Source organism: Ahaetulla prasina, chromosome 2 (assembly GCF_028640845.1).
Source record: "Ahaetulla prasina isolate Xishuangbanna chromosome 2, ASM2864084v1, whole genome shotgun sequence".
NCBI lineage: Eukaryota > Metazoa > Chordata > Lepidosauria > Squamata > Colubridae > Ahaetulla > Ahaetulla prasina.
The window spans coordinates 175291991-175307156 of NC_080540.1; the positions used below are offsets into that span (position 1 = coordinate 175291991).

The 15166-nt window shown below is 36.7% G+C and overlaps 1 protein-coding gene across 10 annotated transcripts in view; it reads left to right on the forward strand.

Moving 5' to 3' along the window:
• HUWE1 (HECT, UBA and WWE domain containing E3 ubiquitin protein ligase 1) overlaps positions 1-15166 on the forward strand; it is a 104829-nt gene that overhangs the window by 26202 nt on the left and 63461 nt on the right. For 9 of the 10 annotated variants that reach the window (XM_058173344.1, XM_058173345.1, XM_058173348.1 and 6 more), the window contains 15 exons: positions 2702-2764; positions 4056-4133; positions 4850-4897; positions 4988-5056; positions 6639-6738; positions 8498-8598; positions 9207-9357; positions 9443-9570; positions 10811-10951; positions 11145-11259; positions 11882-12052; positions 12141-12242; positions 13429-13509; positions 13709-13815; positions 14753-14930. In XM_058173344.1, coding sequence (XP_058029327.1) covers positions 2702-2764; positions 4056-4133; positions 4850-4897; positions 4988-5056; positions 6639-6738; positions 8498-8598; positions 9207-9357; positions 9443-9570; positions 10811-10951; positions 11145-11259; positions 11882-12052; positions 12141-12242; positions 13429-13509; positions 13709-13815; positions 14753-14930 — 1633 coding nt within the window. The remainder of the gene's footprint in view (positions 1-2701; positions 2765-4055; positions 4134-4849; positions 4898-4987; positions 5057-6638; positions 6739-8497; positions 8599-9206; positions 9358-9442; positions 9571-10810; positions 10952-11144; positions 11260-11881; positions 12053-12140; positions 12243-13428; positions 13510-13708; positions 13816-14752; positions 14931-15166) is intronic. The other variant, XM_058173352.1, reaches the window with a different exon arrangement.

The window sequence follows — 15166 nt, forward strand, 5'->3', positions numbered from 1 at the left end:
GATTCCCTTGGTCAGAAGATATCCTGTATTTAGATTTAGAACTCTTCTTGCAGAGAATGTGTTTATTGAATAAAATGAAAATGTGTAGCTAGGTTATTTTCCTAAACAAAAGTTCATAAAGAACTCGACAAGGAATCTGCTGTTCCATCTTCGTTTTAAGTTTCACACCAGGTATCTAGTGAGTTTCTGGGGAAGATCAGAAGGCAGATATGTATAGGATTGGTGCTTGTGATGTGGCAACAATAAAGCTGAACAGACGTTTAGCTGTTGTTATGTGCAGGGGCAAAAGAACATTTTGATGTGGAAAGAAAGGCACACCATTAATATGCAGAATATCAGGGTCACAAACTAAGATCACTTGATGTCAGAGACAAAGTGTCAGAATTTGAACACTGATATTCTGTGAACTGGAATGGACTAGATGGGGGCACTTTATGTCAAGAGAGTATCAGATCTGCAGATAAGAAAATCTTACCAGAAATAGAGTAGCCATCATTTCTAACAAAAGTGTGTCAGAATCAATGTTTGAATGCAACTGCCAAAATGACTGGATAATCTCAAATTGAATCCCATGCAAGTTGGTCAGTATTACAGTTATCCACGTCTGTATTCCAACCACAGAATCAGAGGAGTTGAATGTTAATAAAATTGGTTTCTGTGATCAGAATAAAGCAGGAAGCAGTTCTGCGAAGAAAATTCTAATGTATTTAGCAGTTATCTTCCACCAACAACTTAAACAACTCTACATAGGATAGATAACACCAAAATAAATTAACAACATGCTCTGCAAGCAATGATGCGGCAGGTTTCTTTGGTCAGAAAACAAAGTCCTGGCACCAACTGCACTCACAAACTCCTTACAAAATTACAATTTAAAGAAAGCGACTAAAATCAGGACATTGGCAGGGTATAACTTGATCCATATCCATTATGATTATATGGTAAAGAATAGGTTTAATGGATCAGATTTGATAGAATCAGGAGTTTAAGACACTCTAGCATCATTAAAAATCCAAGTCAAATCCAAGTAAATCAGTTCTAGAAAATATTGCTAACAATAGATGAAAAATCTATTGTGTAAAACTTACAAAGTGATACAGTTGAATGTCTATGAATATTCTCAGTCATCAGAACTGAAGAAGCTTCTTGGATGAGAAGCTAAATGTATTCAAGGAAAAACAAAGTCTGGTTGCCTTTGAAAAAATATCTTTGATACAGTTAATTACAATTATGAGCAAATAGGGAAAACATAGTAGTGACAGAAGGACTAGGAAGTATCAATTTATATTCCAGTAGCAGAATGGACAGCTCTAAGAAATGCTCAGATTATTGAAAAATTGCACTTGTTTCACATGCTAGTTAAGATAATAGTCAGTACATGGAACAAGTATTATCAAATGCACAAAGTGGGTTCAGAAAAGGAAGAAATACCCCAAAATCACATTGCTACCTTTAATGGATAATGAAAGAGCAAGGAAATTCCAAAAAAGATTATCATTTTTATTACATGCATGGAATATTGCATGGGATTTTTACTTTTGATCCCAACAAAGTATGGATAGCTTTTAAAAACTTAACTAAGAACTTACTATATCAGGTCACCTCATTTGTATATGATGATCAGGAAGCAACTTTTAGAGCAGAATATGGAGCAAATAAATGGTTCATAATTGAAAAGTATTCGAAAGCTCTATGCTGTCATTTTTTCCCATATAATTATGTGCATCAAGATGATTTGCATGTCATATAATTTATTTTTCTTGAAACTTAATTAACCATGGTTACAAATATCAACGACTTGCATGTGTGTTCCAATGGGGAATAGAAAGTACATACATTGCCTTTCTAAAGGCAGAGGCCTTGGCTTGATTGACTGAGTTCATGCATCTCGGAAAACAGTAACATGATTTGTCTTGCTTTTATGAATTTTGCCAATTGATGCTTTCTCTGCAAGCATAAATGTGTAAATCCAGTCAATTAATTGTATTTTTTAATTTTGCATTTGGGTTCACACACTGAATTTTTTTTTTAAAATCATAGAGGATGCTGAACTGCCCGTAATAATGAGGTCATATGAAACACTAAACAAAAAACAAAATCACATTATGCCTTACTCTGATGAATGAACCATACCCAGTGATTCACCAGACTTCTAGTACCTCTGAGGGCAAATGAACATACCTACCTTTGATTGTAGTTCATATACAGAACTTTCATGTTCCTGTTTCTTTATAGAGATAGATAAATATTACTGAATAGAAATTTTGGTTTGTCTAAAATGGCTTCCCTGAAATTTTGTTGCATGTGAAAATTTTGTTGCATAGTCTCTCTATATTCGCTGACAATTCTGCATTCAGTAGTAGACAAAATTCTTTTGTGTTTGACCATGTGAAAAAGTATATTTCCAAATTCTGGTAATGTCTTGGTTTGGGAGCCAGGATTCATTAGTGTAGGCTTTCTGAGCATTATCCAGAACTTGTCATTTAGTTTTGACAATAAGGCAATATAAAGGAAACATTAGGTTTAAATGAAAACGAACAATCATGACTTTCTTTTTATATGCAGCAGTAAACAAGCACACCAAAATACTTTTACTTAACTGTTTAATATATTAGTATATGCATTTGAATTTTTCTTCTAGAATTACAGTGTTCTTTTTGAATTAACTCATTTTTAATGATTCAATCCTTTTGTCCTATAGAGTTGGGGTGGCAAGGAGAATGGCTTTGGCCTTGCAGAATGTTGTAGAGATTTGCACATGCTGGTAAGTCTTTCATTTTGATCTTTCCCTTACTATCCTGGCACTACATTTGGTGGCTTGATTCATAGTTGCTTTTTTATGTACATGAGTATTTGCTATTGTGGAAAACAGAGCTGGTCTTTCTAATGGACAGAGTCCATCAGAACGAACATACATACATACATACATACATACATACATACATACATACATACATACATACATACATACGAAATAAAAGTGACACAATGGGATTTATAAGGGTTTTTCCTTAAGATAATGTACTATAATAAGGGACTTTGACCCCAGTGTTCACATACTGAAAGCTTATTTGTTGATATATGTGATATTCTTTTTTTGAGGGTGTGCATTGCACAATATAGGAAGTTTGGACATTTTGAATATTCTTGAATAGAAATTTTGGGGTGTTCTTCATGTTCCCTGTAGCTCTTTTAATTTCTTGAATCGGTAGAAATCCCACCTTTGCAATCTTAGGAATTTGGAAATTGCTGGAGTTGGTTTTCTAATGAGGAGAATAGTGTTATGTTTTGAAATGGCTGTTCTTTGAGGTTAAGCATGTTGTTGTAGACAAAATCAAAGGGTATTTTTGTGGATGAGAATCAGTCATCTACAATAGTATGTTTAGTGTGTTGTTCCGTAGAGAAGTTACATCTTTTTCCAGGATCAGCACAAATGGTACGGCTACTATGGTATCAAAACAGATGATTATTTTAAGTCTCAAAATAGGAAGCAATTCATTTTTAAAGAACATTCTAATTTGCTGCTGTAGTAATCACTGAGAATAATAGAAGTGGATGCTCCAAGGAACTGTTTTTTTTTTCCTGAGGGGATTATTACCATGACATTAGATGGCATTTTTTGAACCCTTTTTTTAAATCTGGGTTCAAAAATTATTTTAGGGCTTAGGAGATTCAGGGCTCTATAGTCTTGGGCATATTGTTTTTCATATTGTTGGGGACTGCTGAAAGTCATTATTTCTTTTTGGTACATCTTTATATATGATGTTTGAGATATCGGCAGGGGTCCCTCTGCATCACCATGTCTTCATACCTAATCTTAACTTCTTACATCTTAATCCTCTTCCTCCTCCCACTTGCACATAAATATAAGGAGAATTAGTGGGTGGTGATATTAACCTGTTGGCAAGTCCATCAGTTCAGTTTCAGGGTGCATTGTCCTTTGAACCAGCAGATTTTGCTTGCCTTCCCCCAGTCCAGAGAGAAATGGATATGATTTTTGGAAAGGGTGTTTGCCATCTGGTGTATTCTGATTCCATACTGTGATCTGTACACAGAAATACCCTCCCAGTGCAACTACACTACACTTTGAATTCTATGCAGAGCCAGGGGCCGAAGTCAAAGTGGACAAGAGGGTGAGTCTCCTACAGACTTGTTCTTGAAAGGTTTTCTGGGAAATGGGTGGGAGCAAGATTCGGCAAACAAATCCACTCACATTAAAAAGGGATATAATCAATCTATAAGAGAAATGGGGAACTTTCTTGCCACTGAGTGAACACTAAGATGGAGGAAGTTAGTTTAGGTATGAGAAGGTATGTTGATTTTTAGTCTTGAGGATAACAATAATAGTAGGGGTTCAGCGGTGTTGAAACATTGCTTATTTGTCCTCTTATTTGGGAAGAGTTTGCTTTCCTGTGCTGTTTCCACTTTTTAAATGGCCCTGCGGGTATATTTCCATAGTATCGCCAGTTGTGAAAGTATGGATAAAAACTGAACAGCTGATAGTTTTTGATATTCTCCCAAATTACTGGAGTACTTCAGTGTAGAAATACAGATCTTTCATTTCCCAGGCAGTCCCTTTGCATACCTGTAAAGAAACTTATCTGTTATTACCCTTTCCTGAAAATTTTCCCCCTAGGTATGGATTTATGGGGTAACATTTTTCTCAAATAGGGCTGGCCAGCATAGTAATCCATATTGAAATATGTCTGAATACCACACAAATGCCAGGTCTGATTGTTAACCAAAACCTCACCTCTCGTGGTGATTTCTTAAAAAGTTCAAGACCATAGTTGCTAATCTGCCATGTCTTCCAACATCCTTTTGACTTCCAACATCCTTTTGTTTTCAGACTACCAGCAACACACTACATTATATCCACATAGAACAACTTGATAAGGTAAATTAGCTTTCTGTATTAAAGTAGGTTTTTAAACTGTTTCATTTTTGTATTGATGGCTTCTAAGTTGCTGCTGCTTTTTCAATTCAGATTTCAGAAAGTCCCTCTGAAATTATGGAATCCCTCACCAAAATGTACAGTATCCCAAAGGATAAACAGGTACACTGAATAATTTACCAAGGTGATAATCTGAATTTATTGCAGAATGAGAATGACAGTAAGAAGCTAAACGTACCAGGGAATCTTGAGAACTGGAGAATCCTGAGTCTCCTTATAATTGGAATTATCTTCGTATGAAGGGGTGCTTTATGAATTGCAAATCTTACATTAATTTTCCATTGCTTGTTGCCCATCCTGGCCTCTGTTTTCAACATTGGAGAGAATGAGTGAACTATTTTGCCTGAGATCAGATTGAGGTCTTCGGGACCAAATATATATGTGAAACTATATGAGATAGTTGAAGTAATTATATATCCTTGGTCTTGAGGGTGACAATGATATTTTGGATCTTATATGTCAAAATATTCAACAAAGAACAGTGAGATTTATTTATTTATTTATTTATTTATTTATTTGATTTCTATACCGCCCTTCTCCTGAAGGACTCAGGGCGGTGTACAGGCAAAAATAAAACAAACAGTACAATATATAATTTAAAATGCAATTAAAAAACTTATTTTAAAATTGGCCTGAAAATTAAAATATACAGTGAGCTAAAAACCCCATTTAAAATTAGTTAATAAGAATTTTAAAATTTGATAAAATACAATTTAAGACAGCCCCGCGCGAATAAAAAGATGTGTCTTCAGTTCGCGACGGAATGTCCGAAGGTCAGGTATTTGGCGTAAACCCGGGGGAAGTTCGTTCCAGAGTGTGGGAGCCCCCACAGAGAAGGACCTTCCCAGCCGACATTGCTTGGCGGACGGCACCCTGAGAAGTCCCTCTCTGTGAGAGCGTACGGGTCGGTGGGAGGCATGTGGTAACAGCAGGCGGTCCCGTAAGTACCCAGGCTCTAAGCCATGGAGCGCTTTAAAGGTCGTAACCAGCACCTTAAAGTGCACTCGAAAGGCCACAGGCAGCCAGTGCAGTCTGCGCAGGAGCGGTGTTATATGGGAGCTACGCGGAGCTCCCTCTATCACAGCTGCATTCTGGACTAACTGAAGCCTCCGAGTGCACTTCAAGGGGAGCCCCATGTAGAGAGCATTACAATAATCCAAGCGAGAGAGATCACAATTAGATCGGTTTTGTTTGTTCCGTACCTGCAATATTGGTTATTGGGGAATATTGGGAAACAGTAAGAGAGAGATCATTCCCTCTCAGTGCAATGATGTAAAGTAAAACCTTGAGTATTCAGAGGAAGGAGTCCCTATTGGACTGAGTTTGTTATTTTCATTTATTTTTGCTGTTTATCACTACACAGATATTGTAAATTGGCAGGAATAACATAAGAGCATATACATTATTGAAAATAATGTGAGTTTTATCTAAATCTGAACACAATTTGGATAAAATGTACATTTGTCATTGTTTGGGGAGAGGGCAGATATCTCTATGAAAGCAGTTTTGGCCATTGCATTCTAAGTCTGGTAAATGGAGGTTTGCTAAATTGAAATTTTACTTTACGTCATTTTGTTTTGTACTTTATTCACATATGTAGGTCGGATGGTAGTTCTTGATGGTATGTGATATATCTGATTATGTGTGGTGCTTATAAAATCATTGCAATTTAATTTTCTTGTAGATGCTGCTGTTTACACACATTCGCTTGGCCCACGGCTTTTCCAATCATAAAAAGCGGTTGCAAGCTGTCCAAGCCAGACTGCATGCCATTTCTATATTAGGTGAGGATATTAGCAGGTATTTTATTCTGAGTAATGCCAGGATTGAAGATGTGAGTTTATGCAAAGAGAACTATAGGTAAATTTAAAATAGTCCTTTTCTGCTTTTATGGAATAGTTCAATTTGAGAAACTTAATTCAGATTCTAGGCTGCTTTTTAGAAACTTACCTTGATATAGCAGTTGAAAAAAACCACCACCATGCAAAGAAATACTTCAACATGTCTAGCAAAATTTGAAACAGACATTCTTTGACCCAAATGCACAGACAGATCTGAGGACTTGAATGGGAGAAGTTCCCAAGTACAGGTAGTCCTCGACTTACAACAGTTTGTTTAGTGACCGTTCAAAGTTGCAACGGCACTGATCGTGTTTCACAGTTATGACTTGTAGCATCCCCATGGTCATGGGATCAAAATTTGGATGCTTAGCAATTGACTCACAGTTATGAGGGTTGCAGTGTTGCAGGGTCATATGATCCCCTTTTGCGATCATATGACAAACAAAATCAAAGTGGAAGCTAGATTCACCTAACCATGTTACTAACTTAACAACTGCAGTGATTCGCTTAAAAGCTATGGTAGGAAAAGTCGTAAAATGGGGCAAAACTCAGCAACATATATTTTGAGGTCAATTGTAGTCATAAGTCAAGTACTACCTGTAATTCAAACCCTATGAGAGGAAGCATTCCAAAGTCAAGATCGGTTTCAAGATATCGTCAGAAATTTTTAATTAACAGGCAGTTTTCACTTTTCTTGGTATTGAGATCATCTGTGTGGCCAGTCTGAGCTACTATTGTATACTGCTATAATTGTAATGGGGGGGAAAAGTGGGGGAAAATCTGAAGAGGTTTATCTTGGTCTGATTTTTTTAATAACTCAAAAATTAGCATTTTGACAGGGTGTGTATAGACTTTCTAGCTCCATTATAAGTATTTTAGTAGTTTAAAGTAGTCTCATGGATTATTGTACAGTATTGTCACTTGATACAGGTAGTCTGACTTACAATTGTTTGTTTAGTAACAGTTCAAAGTTATATTAGCACTGAAAAAAGTAATTTACAAGCAGTACTCACATTTATGAGCATTGCAGTAACCTCACAGTCTTACATTCTTACTGATATATCTAAGAGGAGTAGTAATTTAAGAACTAAAGGCTACTAATCTGTTTTTCAAGACAGCATGATAAAATGTTATCCCAGCCCAAGATTAGTAGAATAATACAATATGTTTTACTGCAACTAGGTTCAGCATTCTACAATTCTCTATAGTTTTTTGCTAGTTCCAAACAGTTACTTAGAGGGTTTGCTAACTCACCTGAACTTGCAAAGAATAATTCCTGCCAATCAAACATCATGGTGCCTAACATTGCCAGTGGCCTCTTGTGGAGTCGTTAGGAGAACATAGAAAAGAAAATTTGAAGAATAAAGAAATACAAAGCTTCCATGTTTCAAGATGTATAATTCTTGCTCTTTGTTTTCGTTATTCTAGGACACCCTAGTATAATATTTAAAAACTAATGGAGTTTTTAAATGTTGGTTGTTAAGATCTACTACTTATATTTGCTGCATTCTTTCATGGCTAAATCTGTGACACAAAAATATAAACATCTTTTTTTCCTTGCATTTTCTGATAGGAAACAGCTGATATATAGCACCAAAAATAGAGGTTTCTGTTACCATAAATAAAAAGTACTCAGTTGAAGTAATAATTGGATTTGCTTTTTCTCTCCATCCTTTAACTACAAAAAATACTCTTTCCACAGTGTACTCAAATGCTTTGCAGGAATCCGCCAATAGCATACTATACAATGGGTTGATAGAAGAGTTAGTAGATGTGCTACAAATTACAGATAAACAATTAATGGTAAGTCTGTTTATTCAACTGAATTTTGGCAAAGAAAAATTGCTGCTCAATTGGGACTGGATTGGACTGAGCGATTATTGACTTTCTTAGATGTTTCCTGCTTTATTATCAGAAACCAAATACCCAGACAATTTAAAGCAAATGAAAAGGGCAAGGCAAATAAAAAAGGCAATTAAGGATTCATTTTTAAAATCTTCTGTACCGTGGGAACTAATCCAAAACCCAGTAGCGAGAATATTTATTGGTTAATACTCCTTATAGAAATTGCAATTCTTCATAGCAGTTTTGGAAGTTAACAGCTGACTGACTTTTTTTTTTTTTTTTTAATAAGATTGTATTCTGCTCTTCCAGTCTAACCAAATGATTCACTCTTGGGGGCATTTTTAAATAATGTTTTGAAGTTTGAGAAATTGGATACTGGACTATGATTCTTCTTTCCTGCATGTTAAAAGAGTTTTAGCTATGTACTTAACTGATCCATCTATCCCTCTCCCTCTCTTGCACCCCCACCCCCACCCCCACTCCCAGTAGGGAAGATTTGAGATTCATGTTAAAATAAGGTAATTATAATCTAAGTACCTGTCTATGTCTCATTGTTTCCTTGACAGGATATTAAAGCTGCCTCACTGAGGACATTAACTTCCATTGTGCACTTGGAACGGACTCCAAAACTCAGCAGTATTATTGACTGTACTGGAACAGCTTCCTACCATGGATTTTTACCAGTACTAGTCCGGAACTGTATACAGGCCATGATTGGTCAGTAACTGTGCATTTTAGAAGCAATTAACATATTTTGCTAAATTTTGGAACATGTAATGGTATTCCCTGTCCCTTTCTTTAGATCCCTCTATGGAGCCATATCCCCACCAGTTTGCCACAGCACTCTTCTCATTCTTATATCACTTGGCGAGCTACGATGCAGGAGGGGAAGCTCTTGTCTCGTGTGGCATGATGGAAGCCTTACTGAAGGTAAAAAATTTTGTTTGTGAAGTTGAGTTAGGAAAGTAAATGAAAATTCTACACTACATTCTTTCTGATATGCTGATATAAAAGAATGTGATGTGTGGGTACCAGTGTTCTGTGTGTGTATACACATATCCTTCCTCACTCCTTACAAAACTTGTAAATCTTGAATAGCAATTAAAGGAATTTTTTTCCAGGTTATGTAATTTGGGCTGTTTAAAGTCTTGGGCCTCTGAAGTAGAGAAGTTAGCTTATATCAGATATTCTCTCACATAAAAAGAGTCATAAGATCATTTGCTGACTTTATCTGCCACAGTTGAGTTTTGGCTTTTTTTAAAGAATTAAATAGATAGTATTATCAACTAACCAAATAATATACCTTTAACTTTCTACTATCAAAGCTTGTATGATAAAATGCAATAATCAACTCATAGACATAGGGTTAAAATGAAGATCATAATCATTTGTTTTATTTAAGAGACTTATATGGCTGCTATTTTATATGCCATAATTCTGGGTGGCTCACACAAACAGTGATTAGAAACATAAAAAAGACAATAAAAATTAGCAACTCAAAAACAACTCCCAGTGCCCTAAATAATTGTCCCCAGTACCCAAACAGTCACAATCACTGGGCTCCAGCCTCTCTCTGGCACACAAGATGGATCTGTGCAATCCCTGCTCCCCACCCCCCACTCGGCCATGGCTGCCACATACGCCTTAAGTAGGAGCTGCAAGTCATTCCCACAGTATTGGCTGGTTCATGGTCTTTCCAGATAACTGAGCTCAGACAAGGCTCAGGAATTCCCTAGCTAGAATCCAACTCTGAGCAAAGTTGAATGATTTTGTCCAATAGTTGCTTAGAATATTTCTCATAGTAGCTCTGCAAGTGTTCCCCTGGCCCCTCTTTATCTGTAAGGGGTTTGGTCACTGAAACAGAGCTGCTGATTAGCTGTCTGTTGATATAGTAAGACTTGAGAAGTGAAGGTTTTTCACAGCTCAAAATGGCTCTTATCTTTGTCTGGTCAGCTTCACTCTTTATCTTTTACCTTTGACATTCTAGTCATCTGGTTGTTTTGACTTCTTTGGTGCATGATTATCTTGGGGACTTGTTTGGTGCATGATTATCTCGGGGAAGATGGTATTTCTTCTAGAGCACTGAATATTTATTAATATCAAAAATATGTTTAAAATGAATCACTCAGTTAGTTTTAGAAAGATGTCTTCGAAACCTTGTTTTCCCTAGGTGATCAAGTTCTTGGGGGATGAACAGGACCAGATCACTTTTGTGACCAGAGCAGTCCGTGTTGTGGATTTAATCACAAACCTAGACATGGCAGCCTTCCAGTCTCACAGTGGCCTCTCTATCTTCATCTACCGACTAGAGGTAGGATATTTTTTTATCAGAGGTTTGCCCTTTTATTAAGTGTATTTTTCATTTTTTAAAGTGGTGAGATAATACTTATTTGTAATGCAATTGAACTTGAAGTCTGTCATTACAATCAAAAAATTACACATGTTCGAGTATCGCAGTTTGTCAAATTTCACATATTATTGTCTTTTTGTAACTTCTTTTCTAGCATGAAGCAGACCTATGTCGGAGGGAATGTCCTTTTGTAATAAAACCAAAGATCCAGAGACCTGCTGTTTCCACTGTTACACAGGAGGGTGAAGAGATGGAGACAGATGTAGAAGGCAAAAACATCTTAATGATACTTATTTCTTTTATTAACGTATCTAAACTGTGCTAAACAAAATTTAGTGGACAGCATCCATGAAACAGATTTATTTATTTTAATTGTAACTCAGTATATTTCTCTTAGTGGTTTCAACTGAATGCATTTTAAAATGAAACAAGATTAGAAACAAATATAAAGTTTCATAATTCCATCTCTGAAATTGCATTTTGAAATGAAACAAATCCATCTGAATTGTAAGGTAGAAGATAAACTTCACACCTGTTTTCCATATGGAATTGTTATTCAAATGAGACAAAAGTGAGAAATCATAACATCCTTGGTGAATAATTATACATTTAATTTAAAAGAGAATCAGTTTAGTTTTTATCCTGGCTCTGGTCATGTGTTGTCCTCAGTCTGAAAAGGTAGTATATAGGCATCTTAGATGGACTGATACCCCAACAGTTGGGGTACAGCAAGGTATCCTGCCTCCTCAAAACTTCTTTTTTAAATTCAAATTGTCCTTTTAATGGATGTTGACCAGAATTTTTTTGTGTGTGTATACGTGTACATAATTTCTTAATGTCAGATTGCGTCATAAGATTTTTTTCAAACTGGTCAACTTTTTATATCTTCAGTTTCTGATGTAGCCATGGAAAGTAGCCCTGGGCCTTCCACTTCTGGAGAGAATCGGCAGGAAGTTGTGGTTGAAACACGAGCTTCAAATGCCACCACTCCAAGTAGCAGCAGTAGCAGCAGCAGCAGCAGCAGCAGCAACAACACAAACACCCTAATTTCACCCCGAAGTGGTGTGTAATGATTCTTACAGAAAATTCCTTTGTTTTCAGATTATTTTCTATTCATTGATTTCATTTCTGGTTGACCTCCCTATTTCAGGAGTCCAGTGCATCCCTCAACGAGCAGCACTTCTGAAGTCTATGTTGAACTTCCTAAAAAAGGCCATCCAAGACCCAGCTTTCTCAGATGGCATACGTCATGGTGAGATTCGCTAATAACTAGGGCTGTCTTTCCTTTGAGTTCTTTGACAGCATGCTCTTCTCTCACTGTTGCATATAAATACTATTAGCTTATCTTAATAGAATCTGGAACAGCACGTGGGGGCTGTGGCCATGAAGACCTTATTCCATTCCAGCTAAGATTGGTGCACCAATTGCCCCATTACCTAGAACAGGCATGTTCATTCATCCTTTTGCTCCCCCTTAATCTACTTCTTTAGAGTTAGGTATATTCAGAATTCTGTGCTGTCAGACTGGGTGAGCAAAATCTATAAGGAACAGGTAGTCTCAAAGTTATACATTCTTAGCCATACAGGTGATGATCAGTACCTTGAATTGCATTCAGAAACTTAACTGGTAGCTGATGCAATTCCCACAGCAATAGTGTTTCACAACATGAGATTAACTGCTATAGGCCACTCACTGGCAAAACTAAAGTGTCTGGATGGTCTTCAATTGCAGCCCCACATTTTCTATGAATGCTTCCCTTCTCTAGAGCAGCTTGCCTGCCCGTACCACCAGACAAAGGAAGCCTCCATTCTTATGACCATTAGAAGCTTCTAAAAACTTGACTGTTCTGGAAGGTTTTTGGGATGACTGCTTTAGAGCTCGTGGTGTCAGGAATGTTTTGTTTTTTTAAAAAACTCTTTTATCGTGTATTGTGTTTTTTTAAAATTATTGTTGCATTGGCTGTGACTATAGCTTTTGTATACTACTTAAAGTTGTCTTCATTTATATAAATTTATAAGTGAAACAAAAACGAAGCCATTCCCAGGGGGTGGGGGAAATGTTTCCATCCGTTGGTTATAGTTTGGCACCACCTTGAGAACATGAATCCTTGAATTTTCTAGTATCAGTTTTGAAGCTTTTATCAAGGAAAACTGTAGAAGTGATCAATTCTTGAAGCTAAAGAACTTGCTGAGTGATATTCCATATAATTGGAAAAAGCTAACTTTTTAATTAATTTTATGACTAGCAAAATATATAATTGGTTCTCTGTTTTAATGGTGGACTAAAACATAATATGTTTTGCACTAAGATGTTTTGGGTTATAAAATTGTACTTTTCTGGTGCAGAATTTTGAATTGAAGTATATACAATTCTGACTGTGTATTCTGTATATGATTTCTAAACTGTATGGCTGGCCTGTTATTTTCCTCTTCTTGCAGTGATGGATGGCTCTTTGCCTACCTCTCTGAAACATATTATCAGCAATGCAGAATATTATGGACCCTCACTCTTTTTACTCGGTAGGTATGATTATATTTAATAAAGAATTTGTGTCTTGCATGTTTCATCAGTTTACACTCCTCTTGATTTCTCTCCTTGGGCTGTGCTAAATTAAGACGATGCCTTACAGCCTTACAGCCTGGCTGCCAAGATTCTCTTTTCTGCCTAGAAAATCTGAATTGTGAATGACTTGCATCATTCTGTGCTCTTTCTTGACAGCCACTGAGGTGGTAACAGTCTTTGTATTCCAAGAGCCTTCGCTGCTGTCCTCCCTACAGGACAATGGCCTAACAGACGTCATGCTGCATGCTCTCCTTATTAAAGATGTAAGTGTCTTTTGGATTATATCTGGTTTTCTGTAAAAACACTTCAGTTGCTTTCTTTTATATTTGAAATGTTGGGAAATCCTAAGAAATATTGGAATAACACTTATTTCTAGAACTTCAAAAGAGCTCACTGAACGTGGATAAAAGGATTTTATATAATTGGATGGTGCTGTTGTACTAGTATTTAGAAGGTACTCTGGTTATACATATTATGGATAAGCTCATATTTTCAAATACATCATTTTGAAAACATATTTCCTTTGTTCTCAAACTGAAGAAGAAAGATGAGAAGGAAAAAATAATCTGGATAATTTCCCATTTTACCTCATTCAGTGTTGGGAAACACCCGGCCAGGCAGAAGAGAGGTCTAAGCATAGTCCTTGCACAGCTGCAAGAGATCCAGAATTGACCTCCATTAAGCTCTATAGAACCTTATCTATCTGTACCCAGGCTGAGGCTGGCAGTTTGGGGAAGATTCCGGTATAATGGGCAGAGTATAATAAATTACACTTTCTTATACTTTATTGAACTCTACATGTATGGGTTTGGTGCCTAGCAATCAGCCTCTTCATTCTTACCCTTGCTTCCCAATTTCCACGTTTGAATCTGTATTCATACTTAAGAAGGTAGCTAGGTAGCCAGATATAACTTTAGGGGGTCCCATAAAGCTGCTGCTTTTCAAATTCTTGCTGTTTCCTCTTTGCATATAAATGTGTTTCCTTCTCTACAACAAAAGTACTTCCCTTCCATTTTTCTTCTGTCATGCCACTTTTTGGGATACTTTGTAAAGATAGACTGCATTAGAAATGGAAGTAGTCTTGTGTGTTTATATTAATCATAACCTCAAACGTAGAGCTCACTGAAAATGTACTTTGTGTAGCATGACTATAAGATGATGATCTTTTTGATCCTGTTTTGTGTCTGTTTCTCCTGACAGGTCCCTGCCACTAGGGAAGTTCTGGGTTCTCTCCCCAACGTCTTCAGTGCTCTGTGCCTGAATGCCCGGGGACTTCAATCCTTTGTTCAGTGTCAACCTTTTGAGCGTCTCTTCAAGGTCTTGCTTTCTCCAGACTATCTCCCTGCAATGAGGAGGCGGCGTAGTTCAGATCCACTTGGTAAGTTAAATTGAAGAGTGATTATACTAGGAATTTTGCTTGTTCTTCACTGCTTAGTGAGCTTGATATTGGATGTTGTCATCTGCAGGTTAATTCTAGATAAAAGAAAGAGGAAGTTTGAGGGTATATCCCACTTCTGCCCTATAGTGTGCTGGAGATGTGTTAAACTATGACCATAACGCAATGGCTTGAAATAGTATAAATTGGGAATTATAATTCATTACAGTCACAATTTG